The sequence below is a fragment of the Anomaloglossus baeobatrachus genome, chromosome 11, assembly GCF_048569485.1.
Source record: "Anomaloglossus baeobatrachus isolate aAnoBae1 chromosome 11, aAnoBae1.hap1, whole genome shotgun sequence".
Classification (NCBI taxonomy): Eukaryota; Metazoa; Chordata; class Amphibia; order Anura; family Aromobatidae; genus Anomaloglossus; species Anomaloglossus baeobatrachus.
The window spans coordinates 59809284-59830011 of NC_134363.1; the positions used below are offsets into that span (position 1 = coordinate 59809284).

The 20728-nt window shown below is 50.2% G+C and overlaps 1 protein-coding gene across 1 annotated transcript in view; it reads right to left on the minus strand.

Annotated features, from left to right (window-relative positions):
• Positions 1–3308, minus strand: part of TNNI3 (troponin I3, cardiac type) — a 34371-nt gene extending 31063 nt beyond the window's left edge. The window contains exon 1 of the mRNA XM_075327256.1: positions 3244–3308. Coding sequence (XP_075183371.1) covers positions 3244–3308 — 65 coding nt within the window. The remainder of the gene's footprint in view (positions 1–3243) is intronic.
• Positions 3309–20728: the final 17420 nt, after the last annotated feature.

Sequence of the window (20728 nt, forward strand, 5' to 3'; positions counted from 1 at the left end):
TGGTTTTCTTCCATTTTCCTTTACATTTTCCATTTTCCCTTTCTCAGTTCCTTTTCATTAGTACTTTCCTTGTCTACATATACCTTCACTTCCTATTAGTCAGTGCTAGTGATATTTGATACATCGTTATCAAATCTTCAGTGCAAGCAGGCGGCTTGCATACATCAGGAGAATCTTGGTGATTGTTGCAGTCCCTCTCCCTGAAACAACTAGAGATAAGTTGTTATTGGTTTTCCCTCGTTTGTTATCCCTGAGTGTCCTTAAGTACCTAGTGGGGTTGACGAAGAGCTCATCCCATCCGCTCCCTACCTAGGGCCCAGATCAGGGTTAGCCTGGGGTCAGGTTTCTGGCTCGGAGCATAGGTACAAAACCTATTTAGGAGGAACCCAGTGCTCAGCAGTAGCCTTGGTCGGGGGTAACCATCTCCTCCTTCCCTAGACACAGGGTTTCCCTTACCTTCCCTTTTGCCGTTTGCTTGGTACTTCCCCACATCTAGTGTAACAAATACTTCGGAGAAATTGCCAAATCATTGGTTCTACCATCAAATTAATGTAACTCCGAGATGTTAGTATACCTGGAATGAAGATTTGAGGGGTCTGACTACTGTACACTACACTATAATCGGGTGAGTAGGACTGGTAAGACATTCTCTTGTGAAGGCCTCATTATGGTGTTGCCTACATGGATGAACTGATAGCCAGAGATTGGTCTAGAGACCAAACCAAAAGTAGGATCCATGAGTGAAGAGGATAGATCTCCATTCCAGTCTCCATTTCCATCTTCCTTTACACCATGATAGCCTTTGACAGAGGTGGTGTGAGGTCAATGGAGCTCCTGGCACAGGACTCCTGTTTCGAAGACCAATATCGTGCAAACCCCTATAGATGATTTGTGTAGACAATGTCTTGATCTTGGTATGTGATGTCAACTCTCCCATGTAGCAGAGATTGGATCACTTTGCGCCATTCCTCTAATCTGACGATCCATCCGTGCCGAGGTTCTCCTCTGTGCACCTCCCCGGTGTTCTCTTAACCACTGGGACATGCAATATTGAACAGTGCTGACTACAGAATGCAAATAACAGTGAATTGGCACAAAACACTTACTCGTTAGACATATTGGTTTGATCTACAAAAAAAAATAGAAATATTAACACAATTTTAACAGTGTTTTTTTATATTTATCTCATTTACATTTTTATTATGTGCTTTACAATAAATTCAATTTATGAAATAACCTTAAAATACTGCGAGTTTCCTCATGTTAGGATATAATCACTTAGGACGACATAATGACTGCAATATTTAGGAAATTGTGTGTTGTTCTCTAATTTTGATCTCTAGTGTATATATACTTTAGTGTGCACTGGTTATGGATACTGGGTACAGTTCATTGTACGTTAAAAACACTACTTTAAGTTCCCTGATGTCGATGATTCTCAGACATCAATATTTGGAACAAAAATGCAATTTACTGTAAGTAAAATAATAATTTATTCACTTATATAGCGCGATTAATTCCACAGGGCTTTACATACAGCAGAACATTTAGAATCTTTTATAACGCATTCAAGAGTTAATCCTTGCTCTACACAGTTTTGAAAACCACCAAAAACTAAGAAAAAAATCTTGCCCTAAATATTTTTATATTCATTCATTCATTCATTCATTCATTCATTCATTCATTCATTCATTTATTCATTCATTTTTGTAACCTGATATACATGCTGGTGTTTCTTCTCAGTAAAACACTCAAAGAGAATGATTGAGGACCACATATCCTTTGATAATAAGTTTAGATATACAGGGAGGAGGAAGGTATATCTCAGGAATGGAGAGGAGCAGGACAAGAGAAGAGAAATGGAAACAAAAAAATGGAAGAGGGAGCCATAATGGAGAGGTGCAGGACAAGAGAAGGGAAAGGGAGCAAAAAAATGGAAGAGGAAGCCATAATGGAGAGGCGCAGGATAAGAGAAGAGAAATGGAAATGTGACGCCCTGGACTAGTCAAGTCGTCCCAGGTAGTCACACACAACACCACACCCCCTCCCGGTTAGGTGACATCAATCAAACTAAAAGCCTTGTCACCACCCTCCACGTTTGATGTCCACACCAGGGGAGGTGGAGCCAGGCGGTTGGCTCCGCCCACCGAGGAGTTCACAAGCCTGGAGGCGGGAAAACACAGAGTCGAGTTCAAGCTCGTGAGGAGAGTAGTCAGGAGGAGGTGTAGAGCAGACAAGTTCAAGGGAAGTCCTGTATCCAGGCCTGCCAAGAGACTACCGGGTGGCTGGGTCGGAGCCCAGTCACCATTGGCAAGGAGGCAGACGGTGATGGCCGCCTGCAGGAGCTGGGATTACAGCCGATGGAACCGTAGGGACCAGGGTCGGGCGGTGGCCCGCCGGTCCCGAACCGGGGAACCAATTGGAAACCGGAGCACCAGGAGGGGTACTTAGACCCAGTACAAAGCCCTGAACCGACAGGGCAGAGTCGAATCAACTGATTGCGGACTGGACTTAAGGACCTATCCCACACAAGCCCCGTTAGAAGACTACAGCCCAACCATACAGGGTAAAGCCACCGCCAAGGCATAGAGGCCCAAAGGGCCAGTGTGTGCGGGCAAATGGGCTCCTACGGCATATACCAGTCGGGGAGCGGACTACCGGTGTCTAGGCATAGGAGTCAAACATTTACACACAGAGGTGCAGGAGAAAGGCGGAAACCACCAACCTATTCTGGGAGAAGCTGCAGCCGGCTGCGGGCCCCGTTCATCACTCCGTTTGGTTTACCAGAAACTCCGGTGTCTTGTGTCAGAGTGAGTACAACAGTGCCATCAGGCAACGCACCGCAACACTTCACCCTGCACCCCGGCCCTCGCCAACCGGGCACCGGGACCAACATCTCCTACCCACGGAGGGGTCAACACCTAGCTGTGCCATTACACCGCACCCGGGTACCCCCATACCTTCACCGCAGCGGTGGTGTCTACAATCACCACAACCCATGGGTGGCGTCACGAACTTACATCCCAAACCAAACCACCGCGGCCCCCGGCCGTGGAACTCCTCAAACCAAGTCCATGTGTGTAACGCCAACTCCCTTGCAGAGCGACGTGACCCCCGGGTCCGTGAGAGGCTTGAGCCACCACACGCAGTACGAGCACGGATCCTAGTGGCTCGGCGGTCGCAACCGTGTGTCTACACATAGACTCTTCTGGCGTCACGAACAGGATAGAACCGTCCACTTACCTGTGGAAGTGTGCCTTGAGATCATCGCCAGTGGCATCCCGCTGAAAAATTTGAGAATCCGCCATCTTGGGTTTCGAAAAGTTCCAGCCCAAGCCGTCTTCCCTGAACAGAAAGGGGGCGAAGACGAAGCCCCGCCCCCCGAGAGCGGAGCGGAGCAAAAAGCAAGTGAAATGCTCAGAGAACACCATGGGGGGAACGGATGGAAAGATGTCAGCGTTCCCGGACGGGAGCGGAGGGGTGCCCGCCGCTGGAGCGGCGGAGCTCGGAAGAAGCAGATTCCCGCCGGAACCGCTGCTTGGTTGGAGCGGTAGCTGGGCCAGTTCTGTATGAAGGTGAGGGCGCAGAGTCTGCAGCAGCTGCTCGATTGGAAGGCAGAGATCCGCAGGATGGTTGCCGTGGTGAGGGCCCGCGAGCAAGGGGCCGTCGCAGCCGTGCAGCGCCGAGATCAAGCCACGCAGACTCCTGAGTCAACCCTTATCAGTTGGGAGCCGGGACCCGGCAGTACCGCAGCAAGTGGGCCCGAGGTGGTGCAACTGTCGCGGGCGGGGAAGGACGCCACTGCGCTGCGCTCGCTAACGCTCGGGTCCGGCGCTGCTGCTCGGTGGCTCGAGCGGTGGGCCGGATCCGGAGACTCGAGCGGCGCTCCTTGCCCGTGAGTGAAAGTGGGTTGTTTGGTTTGGGGATTTGGTCCGTGACGCCACCCACGGGTTGTGGTGAAGTTGGGCACCACCGCTGCTGGTGACGGGGATCCCGGGAGCGATGGCAGGGAGCAGCTGGGATGTTGTTTCCCCCTCCGTGGGTAGGGGTTCGTGGTCCCAGGGCCCGGTGAGGTGACAGGGAGGCAGGGTTGGCAAGGTGCAGGGTCACCTGGACTGCGCAGCACGGTGCCGGACGGCACGGTAGTACTCACTCAGCCACAAATGTACGCAAAGTCTCTGGTAAACCAAACGGCTGGATGGACGGGTCCCGCAGCCGGCTGCTGTGACTTCTTCCAGACGGTTGGTGGTGGCTGCCTTTCCCTGCACCTTTATATATGTTCGGTCCCAATGGATTCCCACCGGTAACCCGCTCCCCAAAGTGTATATGTGCCAGAGGAGCCCTTTTGCCCGCAGGCTCTTGCCCTTGGAACTCTAGCTGTGGCGGTAGCTGTATTTACTTTTGCTGGTCGGACAGTTGCCTTCAATCGGGTCTTGGCTGTTAGGAAACCCCTGGGGTTCCGGTCACTAACGGATTTGACCTCTAATGGCGGCTCCAAGCCTGTTCGGGATCCGCAGGCCCTGCCTGTGTGAGCTGGCTTCACTTCGCTCCCTGGTTCGGTACTGGCGGGCCACCGCCCGTCCCCGGTCCTACGGTTCCGCGTTGATCTGCCTCTCCTGCAGACGGCCACCACCGTCTGCCAACCTTGCTCTTAGTGCCCGGGCCACGCACCCGGACACGGTCAGTTTGCTCCTCCACTTCTACTTCACTCCTTTCTCACTTCTCACTCACTACTCTGACTTCCTTCTCCTGCCTCCTGGATTGTGTACTCCTCAGTGGGTGGGGCCAACCGCCTGGCTCCACCCCACCTGGTGTGGACATCAGCCCCTGGAGGGAGGCAACAAGGATTTTGTGTCTGGCTGATGTGCCTGTCTCAGGGTGGGGGTGTATGTTGTAGTACCTGTGACGACCTGGCTAGTCCAGGGCGCCACACAACTCATGGAGGAAGAGGTACCAAGTACGCTGCCCCCGCCGCTGTTCCCGTTAACGGCCTACAGCCCCGGAACCTACTGCACGTGGATGGGGAACCCGGTAGATCGCCAGACCGTAAGCCGGGCTGGTCCCCTGTGGTGGTAGCCGCACTCCGAAATGATCCCTGAAGTTTACAGTTCACCGTTTTAAAGTTAATGTTTTAAAGGACCCACTCTTGCAGTACCCGGAGTCCTTTGTTGAACGTCCCTGAGTTCCCCGTAAGACGCCATCCGGTACGCCGGGTGGAAGGAGCCGCACCCTGCCTGACTTGTTGAACGCTGCCGGAGTCGGAGCCTCAGTGGGCGCCATCAGGGGTCGGAGCGAGGACAGTTCTACAAGTAGAGCCCGGTTACCGTACCCGCACCGCAAGCAGTGGAAGACGGGGTCTTTATGGACAGTGCCACCGTGAGTGAGTGTGGCATTGGGGACCCGTGCTGCCCTGTGGTGGACAGGGGAAAGTAGCTGGAGCTGGCAGCAGAGTTTTACCTAAGAAAATGAAAGTACGGCAGCGGAACCTGGCTGCCATGTTGAAGTCCCCGTTGGGACCCTGACTGCCTATCCCCGTTGGGACTTTTGTTGCCCCCATTTTTATAAAGACAAGGCCGAGAACTTGCAGGCCACCAAAAACTATTGGGTTTGAAAATAATCCCTCCCTTAACCGGCCGTCCGGTTTCACCGCCTTCGGAGATGCAGACTGGAGGATGGGCCTGCGGGAAGCTGTTGGCCGAGGCCCACCACCACTACAACCGGTGGCCATCCTCCGAGTCAGGAGTCCCCTGGACGTGGGGCCTCTGAAAGGACTGTGAAACCTGTACCCGTCCTGTTGAAACACCTGGGCCCGTTCCTGGATTGGGGAAAAGGGGTGTTGCCCACTTCTTATAGGCAGCATCAAGGCTAGGTTGTTTGGGTGGGTGACTGAGGACCCGGTTCCCGTGTTATTAAAAATGTTATCGTAACGTTTAAGTATGTGCCTCCCGTAAGGGAAGATCTAAAAATTTGATAGTTTGTACAAATGTTATTATGCTTGTACCATGTTCCCGTTTTTCTATTTTGCAGAAACCAAAATAAACCGGTGATGGACGGGCAGCTCGCGGACGGTCTGCATTAAATCAAGGGGGAATGTGACGCCCTGGACTAGTCAGATACTGATATAACAATGGTCTGCACTCAATTTAAAGAGGATGGCGGTGCACGTGAAAAGAGGGCGATGCCCTAAAGTCATATAATAATAAATTCACTGCACTCAATTTGTAAATTTGCAAGAAGGTGAAAAATCATTTATTTAAACAAGTGATCAAGCAACATCCAACGACGTTTCGACCCGCCTGGGTCTTAGTCAAGTCGCTAGGTGAAAAAATACAAAATATATGATCAAAATACAGCAAGATTATATACAATAATAACTACTATATACATATTAAAGAAAATATATACAGGATATATACAAACTATATACAGATCAAGACAAATGGTCATAAAGTACTGTCATGTTTAAATTTTTGTATAGGCTATAGTAGCTAAGTGGCATTTTAAATATAGTATATGCAAAATTTGCATGAAAACTGGACATGGACTAGTCAGGTCGTCCCAGGTAGTCACACACAACACCACACCCCCTCCCGGTTAGGGGACATCAGTCAAACTAAAAGCCTTGTCACCACCTTCCAGGTTTGATGTCCACACCAGGGGAGGCGGAGCCAGGTGGTTGGCTCCGCCCACCTGTGGGCAAATGGGCTCCTACGGCATATACCAGTCGGGGAGCGGACTACCGGTGTCTAGGCATAGGAGTCAAACATTTACTCACAGAGGTGCAGGAGAAAGGCGGAAACCACCAACCTATTCTGGGAGAAGCTGCAGCCGGCTGCGGGCCCCGTTCATCACTCCATTTGGTTTACCAGAGACTCCGGTGTCTTGTGTCAGAGTGAGTACAACAGTGCCATCAGGCACCGTACCGCAACACTTCACCCTGCACCCCGGCCCTCGCCAACCGGGCCCTGGGACCAACACCCCCTACCCACGGAGGGGTCAAGACCTAGCTGCGCCATTACACCGCTCCCGTGTAGCCCCATACCTTCACCGCAGTGGTGGTGTCTACAATCACCACAACCCGTGGGTGGCGTCACGATCTTACATCCCAAACAAAACCACCGCGGCCCCCGGCCGTGGAACTCCTCACCCAAGTCCCCGCGTGTAGCGCCAACTCCCTTGCAGAGCGACGTGACCCCCGGGTCCGTGAGAGGCTCGAGCCACCACCCGCAGTACGAGCACGGATCTGAGCGGCTCGGCGGTCGCAGCCGAGCTTGCGGGGTGGTACAGAAACAAAAAAAATTGAAGAGGGAGCCATAATGGAGAGGTGCAGGACAAGAGAAGGAAAACAGAGACAATAAGTGGAAGAGGAAGCCATAAAGGAGAGGCGCAGGACAAGAGAAGAGAAATGGAAACAAAAAATGGAAGAGGGAGTCATAATGGAGAGGTGCAGGACATGAAATGGAAACGAAAAAATGGAAGAGGGAGCCATAATGGAGAGGCGCAGGACAAGAGAAGGGAAACAGAGACAATAAGTGGAAGAGGAAGCCATAATGGAGAGGCGCAGGACAAGAGAAGAGAAATGGAAACGAAAAAATGGAAGAGGGAGCCATAATGGAGAGGCGCAGGACAAAAAAAAATGGAAACCCCACCAGACATCCTGGGAGGATCCACTGAAAAATTATGAGTTTCCCATTGATTTACATTAGATTTGTTATTTGTGACAAATACACAAACATCACAAAATATTCGAGACGAATAATTTGAACCCGAATATTTTAGTATTCGCTCATCACTTCTCTTTAAGTTCAATAAATGTGTGACAACATGGTTGGAGATTACTGAACAAAATGCTTCAAAATATTATCACAAATTTTAACAAGTACAAAAAGTAATGCGGATGTGTCTTACCAGGGTATTAGACCCTTGCTTCACCTATCTTGAAAGCTCTTTGCACAACATTTACTCCAGCCAACTGGTTAGCTTTTTGTGTAAAATTTTAATGCTCCCCTTTTCGAAATTTGTGATAGGCACAAGTCAATACATAGCGATAGATCAGCATTGAAATGATTTATATTCAAAATAATTTTGATGCAATTGTACCCTTTTTTTTCGCGATGTCCCCCTCTTTGTCCTTTACGTAGCAGTAGCTCGTGTCCTCTAGATAGTGGAAAGTGGCCGTATAGACATGTCATGATAAGTGTTCCATGTTGTTTGTTTGGTGATACGGAGAACAGTGCCATCACTCTCGCTCCTGATATCCATCATTACGTCTCAGACCTCCATCCTTGGCTCCATATTTGGTCCGGCCAACAGAGTTACAAGAGTGAAGAGATAAGAGACAGTAACTTTCTGCTTTGTTTCCATCTGCTAAATTTACTTGCATGGATTGCTTTCTGAATGCACAGCCCATGGGGCACTGATGCCCTTCAAATGGCAGATAAGACCATGACCGGCGCCCGTGCTTGTACAATTCATTAGTGCTCATGGCTTTTAAACAGAGGTTATGTTCTGTTAAACACGGACTAATTCTATCTATTGAAGGCTTTTTACAATTTGTCTGTTTCTCTAGAGATTTATTAATCAAGCATTACCGCGGAAAATCACTCACACTGAATAATAATGGATGTAGTGGAACGAAGCAAAGATTTAGGGGAGAGAATTAAAGTATTAAGATTTTGGAAAAGAAGGGTCCTGATTAGGGATAAACAAATCAACCAGAACGGTAAAGTTATGGTTATGGTTATTTGGACCTTCCCAGCCTAAAAAACAACTCTGACGCTTTGCCCAGGTGTTCTCAATTGTCCTAGTGCAGTGGCAATTGGGATAATACTGTTGGGGTTAATGTTATCTGTGAATTGTCAGCTGGCATCAAGCCCAGGGGTTAGTAATGGAGAGGCGTCTATCAGAAACCCCCATTACTAACCTAGCAAATATAAAGCTAAAAAAACACACAGGAAAAAAAAAATTTGAATAAAGACTCCCCCACACTCCCTCATTCACCAATTTATTACTTCAAAATAGATCCTAGACGTTCTGACATAATCCAAAGAGTAATGTCTCACGACGCCTATCAATTCCTATGGAGCTTTGCTCTGAGAACATTCTCAGCACAAGGCTCCATAGGTCACTCTTGGTCAGTGGCAGCCCAGAGTTTCTCATGAGTGGTGATGCCAGTAATTCAGTGACATCACTGCTCTTGAGAACTCGATGGGCGTTGAGGGACTTTACTCTTTGGATTATGTCGTAACATCAAGGATTTTTTTATTCAATAAATTAGTGAACAAGGGCATGTGGGGGAGTGTCCATTTGAAGGAACTTTCTCCCTGTGTGTGTGTTTTTTGAATTCTATACTTACCGAGTTAGTAATGGAGGTGTCTCCCCATTAGTAACCCCTGGGCTTGATGCCATCTGACATTACATAGTTGACATGAACCCCTAAAGTATTACCCCAATTGCCACTGCACTAGGACAATTGGGAAGAGCCAGACAAAGTACCTGAATTGGGCAGCTGTAGGCTTCTATATTTAGGCTGGGAAGGGCCAAATAACCATTGATCTTCCTAGCCTGATAATACAAATCAGAGTGAAGAGGGGGTTAATGCCGCGCATCAGCCAAAATGAAGATGTAGCACGTTGATGTTATAAACGTATTCTTTTATTCCATCGGTCCATCGATAGCCTGATAATAGACATATAAATGTAAATGGCAAACAATTGATCCACATGACTAATCACAATACATATTATATGAAAGATATACTTTTAGCAATTGACATGTGGATATACATGGACTATATAGAAGGATAATAGTATGCAAAATATGAAGAAGGAAAAGAGAAAACGATCAAAGTCCTTTTTAATGCAAAAACATTTTATTGATCAGATAAGGGAGAAAAACACCACAATGTGCAATTAACATCAATAACAGTTGGACCATAAATGACCTTCCAAAACAGATGGTGTCAATTTTAGAATAATACGTATAATAAGCAGGTTACAAACTACCCAAATTTCCTATATATAGGTGAAAGAATTATTGCTTTACATATAAGGCACAAATAAGCCATCCACTACAAGAGATAATCTTAATTAGTTCCAAATATATGAGAAAATAGCAACATGTGTTAATTAAAACTTAACTTTTAATTGGGTTATATAAAAATATAGTATAAAGTGCAAATAGTGATCCACACACCAGTTTAAAAACCTGAGAATGATGACGCCAATCAAGGAATAAAACACCATCACTCTCATATCATGACACAGGAGAGCAGAGGGGTAATCTACCCTATGTATCAATACCCATCTAAATATCGTCAGCTATAGGGACAACAGGTGAATATGGTCCACAGAAAATAGGCTTACAATCAGCCCAAGATATTACATAGCAATTGGCGATATTATAGCAAAAAATAGCTGCCTAATAATAAACACACAGCCTGTATATATTGACAGGTAGATGGACATATCCATACATGTATATACCGTTGATTGGAGTAACCACTAATAGATAAATCCAAGTGGATCCAATATGAACAAATAGAAAAACCTGTGTACAAATAGGCTGTAGGCAACAGTTGCTATATAATGTAATAGACACAAAAGAAAAAGGAGTGATCTCACCCAATTCCTATGTCCTGTTCAGGGGTTCAAATTTCTCCTGTGTCATCAAGATCTGTATGTCAAGTTGACGGAAGAAGTGACTTGGTCGCTAACCCTGTCAGGGATAAAGCTGACCCTTTTTCACAATAAACTCCCGCCCTGACAAGGGCAGTCCACAGCTGGCCCTGTTGTGGCTAGCCCTATTATCCAGACCAAGTGCCTCCCAAATCCTATCACATAGGAAATATACCATGCGGATATAAGGGGACAATAACTAGATATCTAAAGAGATTGCCAAGGCACATAAAAGAAATCTATTCACAGTAATCACCACAGGGGCCCCTAGACGAAGGCGTTGCCGAAACGCGCGTTGGGCGTGTTCTGGACCTGAGTGACCTCCAAAGTTGAATGCAGGTAATATCTTTGTTCATGCCCATATCTATTGGATCCCTTTGGGAGCTTGTTACGGATTGCCGTATGCATGTATTTGGCTACATAGTGGTTGGGCAAGCTTTATGCGCCTTCAATGCAGGCTATATCTTATTATGCCCAAACTTAGATGAACTCCCCCTTGCGGTTTCTGTGTATTACTGCATATATTGGTTGGGGATTACTGTTAGTAGGGGAGGTGTTGTCCCGGGACCCAGGTGTAGGTGATGTGCAGTGCTGGGGCGCCGTCTGCAGGCTGGACCGGATAACACCGGTGTACTCACTGTTGTTGAATAAACCACACAAAGTCCAAGTAGTAAACCAAGTGCCGGATATCGGTAGCCTCCGGAGGGGTGTGCTCGGGTCCCACACACCGGTAGACAGGACAGGGACCCTTCCTCCTGCACTTCAGTGTTTTGTCTTCTGTGTTGACTAGTCCGCATGAAATGGGAAAAGTCCGCTCCCGGTGTCTTTGCTGTGGGAGCTGTTGCCCGCGAGATCTGACCCTTGGGATTTTTGCAGGCACTTGCAGATGCCCTATACCCCGCGTTGGGCTTCCGTCTCGCTCTATCTGGGCTCGCTGGTGGCACAAGACGTGCTAATTGACAAGGGGCTTGAAGCTGTCCTCACCCTGGGGTCCAGGTACCCCGTCTGTGCACGGCCTCCGGACCGGATTCCCGCTGTCGGCACCGGCGGGCTACAACCCTGCCCCGGTCCACTTAAGGTCTCCCGTGACTGGATCTCCGTCGCCTGTGGCCCTGCTCTGCCGTCTGCCACCTAGTCAGCTCAGGTAGTCCGGTAGTCCGGGAGCTACAACCCCCGACTACCACTTCACTCCTCTCACTTCCACTGTCTAGACTCTTCTGCCTGTCTCTGTCTCACTTCCTCTGCTCAACTCTAACTGCTGTGTCCCCTCCCCTGACACCTCAGGACCCCTAGGTGGGTGTCACCATCTGCCTGGCCCCGTCCACTGGTGTATCCCTATTGTCCTGGGGGGGGGGGTCACTAGGCTTTGTGGCTGGTGTTTGTACCTGTGTGTGGGTTTGTGTTGGTAGGACAAGGAGGAGGGGATCCTGCATTTGGAAGATGGATGCGGTCTCCTGTGACAACCTGGTTTTGCCAGGGCATCATATACAGATATCTGACCAACACTCTTGTGTGTAATTGGTCATCTGATCTGATGGAAATCTGATTTATTTGCCAGATCTAGAGCAGATCTAGAGCAGCTTTCTACCATATATACTGCAAAAACCACACAAAGAGGCGATCAAATAGGTCCAAATACATTTTTATTAATATAAAGTGCAGACAAGTGGAGGGGGGCAGAAACCGGTATACATCACTGCAGCTAACAACTGCAATTAATATGCTGAACAATACAAGATGTCAAAGTATATATATGCACAGTCAGGCATTACATCATGCACTCAATAAAGAGAATTTTTAAATTACTGGCATACTCACAGAGAAGACATATAAATCCCTTAATATAAGGTATATCTCAGGTTTGTTGCTAGTAGATAACTACACAAGAAGCAACTAAATCATCTGATATAGACAACTTAGATACATTTAGTGCACATCAGAGTACTAGAATGCTGTATATAGTGCAATAATGTAACTGCCACATGTAACACGCAGACACTGGTCACGAAACACATTGTGAATCATAGACTTAGTCAAAGCGAGCGTCTATTAGTCTATCCTAAAGTGCACTGAAAGTAAACATAGGAGATATAGGAAATATCCACAAACCGGAGAACCAGATATATAAGGGCAAGTAATGCAAGGCAAGACAGGGCCTACATATTACCTGAGGATATGGATAACTGCAGTGGATTGTGCCCAATGCGCATTTCGTTATTAACCTTCTTCAGGGGGCGTATATACTGTAAGTGATTACTCCTGCAGTCACTAGGTGTCATCCTCGCACAGCACAATCAAACGCCATTTTCGTTGCCTTGTTCTTTTCTCTTATATATCTATGTATCTGTTGAGAATTTACATTTCTTGTGTCGAGGTGCCGACAATACCCAGAGTGCCCCAATAAATGAATGATCTGTTCTGTATTCAATATCAAAAAACACATCCGATACAACCCTGGCGCTTTAATAGTAGTTACCCGCCAAAAGCTATCCAAGGAAGCACAACCGGGCAACGGCTGAGAGGGTCAAGGTAGCCCAAGGCTTAGCAAATGCTCACCCATCTGATATTATCATTTTGCAGGCTCTGATATAATAGAGATAGCACCAGTATGTAGAGATGAGCAAATATATTAGAGTGAAATAACATTTTACAAAAATCTGAATTTGCCAAAACGCTTAATTTTTTGTGTTCAGTAAAAGGTTAAAAAAACAACAAAAAACTTATACTCATGTCACTATCCTTGATCCGATCCTCGGGGTATCATCTTCTTACCACCGCTCGACCTGAAATCCATGGGCCTCTGCCCTGCAATGTTTCGGCACTTATGCCGCCAGGTTACAGGACTCGTTGTGACGCAATGATCCTACACGTAGCACCATCTGAGAGATTTCAGCGCGAGTAGGATGGATAAGAAGATGTGACGATGACTGGACACGTGACGGTGAGGAGCGGAGGGACCAGAGAGTTGAGAGGTAAGATGAATATTCTTTCATATTTTTACATTTTATATTTATTATTCTATGGAGTCTGGAAAGAGACCGAAGAGAATATTAAGGGGCATTTAATAACTTATCCGCAAATGGAATTTCCCAGGAAAATCCGCTCAAGCAGACGACTTTGCATTGTGCCTGATCCATTTTTTCAGACTTGTATCCAGGAGCCAGGGGCTTAAACACAACAGCACTAATCAAATATTTGTCCCAGTTGCTTCTTACTGTCACAGTCTCCTCTTTGTGAAGTTAGTGCCAGTGTCAGGGTCTCTGTTATCATCCAAGGCTTCACACATTAAACATATGTGGGGTGATGTTGGGGGCCCAGGCCTCACTACCATTAAGCGTACTCCTGGGTTGAGGGAAAGCCTAGGGTACGCTTAGTGTAGCATTCCTGTACATGTCAGGGCACTACAAGGTACTGCATCATGTCAAAGATGCAGGGCCTACCCCCAGGGACCTGGAAGACCAGTGCCGGTAACATGAAAGCACATAAACATTCCCAGTTTCCCTCTCCCAATCATTGGTGACTGACTAGTTTGGGGCCCAATGGATGGCCATCCAGGGGTGGAGCCGATCCGTTCCACTAGACGTCAACCGGGGGGGAGGTGTGAGACAACAGGACAGTCTGTAGTGACCGTTGTAAGAGACGGACGTGTCTAGAGACAGGGTCGTGTAGCAGTGACCTAGTGGTGAAGGAGAGTGGTTGCCAGGGAAGGTACGACGAGGTACCCCTGGAACCATAGCACTGACGGGGCACAGGGAGAACGCTTCAGGCTACCTGACAAATACCTGCACAGTGAGGGGACCATCCAGGACCTCACTGACCCAAGAATCCGGGGGCATCAGCAGTAATGATAGAGCCAGGGACCGGAACAGAACACCAACCCTACAGGGTTCACACCGCCATATGGATCAGAGACTGAACGACAAACAGAAGGAGACTCCCAGACGCTCCAAGTCACAAGGTTCCAACAACCAGTGAGAAGTGCAGGGGGAAGAAGCTACCAGGTTACAACACCGGCACTGGGACTAAAGGGACCAGGGTTCGAAACCAGCCTGCTTCAGTGAACCAGCGTTACTACCGCTGTGAGTATACACCAGTTGCATTGCATTCCCATTGTGTGATCTTCCTTCTTTCCACACCGAACTCCATCAACTACTCCTGGGGCTCGGCCCTACTTGCGGAGGGCCCAACATCCAGGCTGCCATCACGACTAGTCCCAATGGCAATAAACTATGCAGCGGCAGCTCCATCAACCTAGCCGCAACACGCAAGTGGCGTCACAACATAAACTCTCTAATCTCCCCTGTATATAAACCTTTTACAAGCAACCCCCAGGGTCACGGAACCAGGCATCGGCCATTACACACCCGTGACACAGCATCCCCTACATATATGGCCCGGGACTGAGTACCCCATAGCCCTGGGCGGCACACTCAGTCTTAGGGTCAATGTAGGGTTCCCTGTAAAGTTGTTCCCCCATTCCTGTCACTCCATGTGACAATATTCTATTATTGGCTACTACATTACTGGGTGAAAACGTGGGAGTCAAAATAAAAGCTGCTGTTATATATGAACTACAAAGGCAAATATAACAAGTGTTTTGTAGCATTAACAAAAACACATGACATAAACCTTAAAGGGAACCTGTCATCAGAAATTTCGCCCAAAACCTAACAGATTCCCCCTCTGCAGCTCCTGGGCTGCATTCTAGAAAGGTCCCTGTTATTATTGTGCCCCATGTGAGACCAAAATAAAGCCTTTATAAAGTGCTACCTTTTTGTATGCAGCTTCTGTAAATGGGACACGGGGGCGGGCTCTCTGGCGTCCGTTATTCTGCCTCCTGGTCCTGTATGCCGCCCCCATCGCTCCTTTCCATATCTGATGCACCGCCCACTGCTCCAGCCATCCCCGCGCATGCCCAGTGCCAGTCTCACAGGACTGAGCAGTGTGACCGCTGGTGACGTGTGCGCAGGCAAGTGATTATGGGCGGGGCTGTGACTGTTATCAGCAAGTACCCGCCCATAATCTCGTGAGCGCGCAAACCTCTCCAGCGGTCACACTGAGCTCAGTGTAGATGCTAGACTGTATGGGCTGCTTCCAGGGATGACGTCCCTTTGTCACGTGATAGTATTTTGAACACGCCCCTATCACGTGACAAAGGGACGTCATCCCTGGAAGCAGCCCATACAGTCTAGCATCTACACTGAGCTCAGTGTGACCGCTGGAGAGGTTTGCGCGCTCACGAGATTATGGGCGGGTACTTGCTGATAACAGTCACAGCCCCGCCCATAATCACTTGCCTGCGCACACGTCACCAGCGGTCACACTGCTCAGTCCTGTGAGACTGGCACTGGGCATGCGCGGGGATGGCTGGAGCAGTGGGCGGTGCATCAGATATGGAAAGGAGCGATGGGGGCGGCATACAGGACCAGGAGGCAGAATAACGGACGGCAGAAGGCCCGCCCCCGTGTCCCATTTACAGAAGCTGCATACAAAAAGGTAGCACTTTATAAAGGCTTTATTTTGGTCTCACATGGGGCACAATAATAACAGGGACCTTTCTAGAATGCAGCCCAGGAGCTGCAGAGGGGGAATCTTTTAGCTTTTGGGCGAAATTTCTGATGACAGGTTCCCTTTAAAAGGGGTATTCCCATCTCTAAGATCCTATCCCAATATGTATGTAGTAGGCGTAATAATTTTAGCACATACCTCCAATTAGAAATGCATCGTGTTTCCCCAAAAAAAACCGTAGCAGGAATTTTTGGCCTTTTCGGAGTAAGGCTTAAATATAAGCCCTTTCCCAAAAATAACCCCTAGTCGCGATTCAATAATGAAGTGTCCATGCAGCTAAAAAAGTTAAAGATACTGCAGGACACTTTATTATAGAAAGCAGACACCCCCAAAAGAAAGAATAAAGAAGACAGACAATGCAATCATACTCACCAGACCCCGAGCTGGACACTGTGGAATGCAAGTACCGTAGCTGTGGTGGAACACATCGAAGACCTGAGGTGGAACGCATCAAAGACCTTCAGTGGAATGCATTGAGGACCTGCGATGAAACGCATTGAGGGCCTGCGGTGGAATGCATCGAGGGCTTGCGGTGGAACGCATCGAGGGCCTGCGGTGGAACGCATCGAGGGCCTGCGGTGGAACGCATTGAAAACCTGAGGTGGAATGCATCGAAGACCTGAGATGGAATCCATTGAAGACCTGTGGTGGAATGCATTGAGGGCCTGTGGTGAAACGCATCGAGGCCTGCAGTGCAATGCATTGAGAGCCTGCGGTGGAACGCATCAAAGACCTGAGGTGGAACGCATCAAAGACCTGCGGTGGAACGCATTGAGGGCCTGTGGTGAAACGCATCGAGGGCCTGTGGTAGAACGCATTGCTGGCCTGCGGTGGAACGCATTGAAGACCTGCGGTGGAACGCATCGAGGCCTGAGTTAGAACACATCGAGGGCCTGTGGTGGAACGCATCGAGAGCCTGCAGTGGAACACATCAAGGGCCTGCGGTGGAATACACACACATACAGTGATACTGTAGTGCTCTGGGAACCTGGGACGCAGTGGAACATGAGAACATGAGGTGGAACACACTGAGGACCTGCAGTGGAATGCATCAATGTGACCAGTTCCGAAATAAATCAGAGGCATAGAAGTATGGGACAACAGCAGCTATAGGACATATGGCGGTAATACAACAGTAGCTATAGGACATATGGTGGTAATACAACAGTAGCTATAGGACATATGGTGGTAATACAACAGTAGCTATAGGACATATGGTGGTAATACAACAGTAGCTATAGGACATATGGTGGTAATACAACAGTAGGCTTTAGGACATATGGTGGTAATGTGACGCCCTGGGCAAGCCAGGGGTCACAGGTCATCACACCACCACACCCTACATCCCAGTTAGGAACACCAAAGCTACTAAAATCCTTGTTGCCTTCCTCCAGAGGCTGATGTTCACACCAGGGGGTGGGCCAGGCGGTTGGCTCCGCCCACCGAGGAGTTCACAGCTCTGGAGGCGGGAAGAACGAAAAGTTGAAGTCTAACTGAGGGCTAGAGTGGAGTGAGCTCAGGGAAGAGGGAGCGTGAGGAGTGAAGTAGAAGGAAGTGGTAGAGGAGCTAAGTGAAAGTGAAGTGGTAGTGGAGCAAAGAAGAAAAGGAGTAAAAGTGAGCGTAGAAAGCCCTGAAGTTGGTCCGGCTAAGTGCAGGACAGTGTCAGCAAGGTCAGCAACAGCGGTGATTGTCTGGAGGGGGACTGCTCGGAGGTTGCTGGAAGGACCGTGGACGGGTAGTGGCCCGGCGGTCTGGAGCAGCATACGAAGGACAGTCAGCACCAGGGCAGGGGCCTCTCGGACCCCGGCAAGGCTAGGAGTCGCCATAATTTGCCAAATCCGTCAGTGAAGGGGACGTCGATCCCCCAACAACCAAGTCCCGACTGAAGGCAAAAGTCCAACCATTAAGGAGGAACACCGCCACCGCCAGGGCACCAGTTCCTCGGGGCCAGTGTCTGCAGGCAAAGCAGGGCTCTTCCGGCCCATATCCAAGCTGGGGAGTGGGTTACCGGTGGGAACCCATCGCTACCAACACAGAAACACTACGTGCAGGTCAAAGGGACATCACCGTTACCTACTGGGAGAGCAAGTGCAGCCGTCCGTGGGAACCGTCTTTCCAGCCGTGTGGTTTACCGAAAAACTGTGTCAACGTCTCAGGCTGAGTGAGTACCACAGTGCCGCAAGGCACCGCGCTGCCCCCGCGTCCCTGCGCCCACCAAGCCCTGCATCTCCCATCTCATCACTGGGCCCCGGGATCACCAACCCCTACCCACGGAGGGGCAACACAACAACTGGCTGCTCCATACCACCCTCCCCGGGATCCCCATACAGAGCAGCGGTGGTGCCAATAAATCACCACAACCGTGGGTGGCGTCACGGACAATAAACCATCCCCACACCCAACAACCCCCTTTCACTCACGGGCGAGGAGCGCCGCTAGAGTCCCCGGGATCCGGCTCATCGCTCGAGCCACCGAGCAGCAGCAGGCCGCAGCAGCCGCGGCAGCCGGACCCGAGCAGCAGTGGGAGGGCACGGCGTCCCCTCCTCCGCCCGCGACAACTTGGCGTCACGAACAGGATCTTACCGCTCTGCCGTTGGGTAGAGGTGCGCCTTGTGACCGCCGGAGGTATCCGGTTGAAAATTTCCAGAAGTCACCATCTTTGGCGCGAAAAGTTCCCGCTCGAGCGTCTTCTCGAGTAGCAGAGGCGCGAAGGCCAAAACTCCGCCCCAATAAAGGAGGGGCCGGAAAGAAGCTAAGGGGGACGCGATGGCGTCTAGCTGCATGTGAGCGCAGCTATAAAAGCAGGGACGGCAGGACTCTGCAGTCACCCTGTTCCTGGAAGGAGTTGCCAGCAGAATGTGGATGCCGTCCCGAAGCACCGTAGCCCCCGCGCCGGGAACCGCGGCGTGGGTGGAAATCCGTACCGCGCAGCTCTACCTGAGGCTGCAAGTCAAGATGCAGCTCCTCCTGGAGGAGTGGGAGACCGACATGGCGGACGTTATAGCCACCGTGCGGAGACGCGAGGAGGAGGCGGAGGAAGGGAGGGTGAGTGACCCACGCCCCTATGTCCCCGAGGGACCGGTCGCTGCGGCTGAGGGACCCGGTCCAAACCCTCTCCCTCCGCTGCCTCCTTCGCCACCCGTCCCGGAGGCCGTGACCCCGCCACTAGGCCCGCTGCCACCGCAACCGGTAGCGATACCCAGCCCGTCCGCCCTCGCGGACCGACCTGCAGTCAGAGCCCGTGGCAAGTCGGAGGTGCTGCCATGGAAGGCCCCGAAGTCTGCACCGGAGGCAGTCCCTGAGAAGTTCCCCGAGCCGGAGCTGGTGACCCGTTCCGAGCCGAAGGCACAGCCGCGGAAAGCCCCTGTGCCCATCCCCCACACCTCGGCCGAGGTGGCGTCGGGTTGTCGCTGTAAGGCGGCGCCCAAGGCCAAGACACCGCGGGACCTGCCGCCCAGAGCCCTGACAGTGGGCAACGTCCAGGATGTCCCGCGGGGCCTGATCCGTGCGCCGGAGCTCGCAGCAGCACCGTATTGGGACAGGGAGCCGGTACTGCTGGGCCTGGAGATCGGTGAGCGGGAGAGGAAGAAGGCCGAGCTGGTGGCCCGAGCTATAAGGGAGAAAGAAAATCTCCGCCAGGCCACGTTCCGTGTCCGGGGCCGGCTGTACGAGGGGCAGGTGAGGCGGTTTGATGTCCGCCGGGGCTACGGGTTTATTTATGAACCGGGCCTGGAGGCCGAAGTGTTTGTAGCCCGGCGGGATGTGAATGCCCACCTGCCTGAAGAGCACCCCGGCCGTAATCTGATGCCGGGGGATATTGTGCAGTATACCCGGCACTGTGGAGAGAGGGGGTGGTTTGCCCTAGATGCCAAACTGCGGGGCAGCCAGGAGAGCAGAGTTAGTCCTGCACCCCCTCCCTCGGATGAAGCCGAATAATCGGAGTAGGGCAGCGGAGCACCGTTGTCCAGTCCCCGTTGGGACCACCAGCGTGTTGTTGAATGTTTGGAAAAAGTTTAAAAAGTTTAAAGTGATGATAAGCAAAATGATTACCGTGTACTTCACCTGATTAACAGTGATTGAACCAGCCGGAGCCGGCACCGTTGTCCCCGTGGGGACCGCTTAAAAAGTTAGCATGGGAACTATCCATGGACAAGCCCGTGAACTTGCAGGGCAACCACAAACGTTAAGTGGCTTGTAAATAAGTTGTTTTACCGTACCGTTTTCCGCAGTTGCCGCCTCCGGAGAGGCAGGTTGGAGGGAGGGCCCTCAGCAGAGCAGGCTGGGGCCCAGCCACCACAGGAACCGGTGGCTACCCTCTGGAGGGGAAGGAAAGATCCCGCTCGGGTAACTGGTGCTGGACTTGGGTCAAGGGGTGCTGCCTGGGCTTTAGGGGCAGCATCAGGGCCAGGTTGCTTGGGTGGGAGAGAGCGGAAACCGTACCCGTAAAACCGTTTAGTAACGTTTAAGAAATGTGCCTCCCGTTG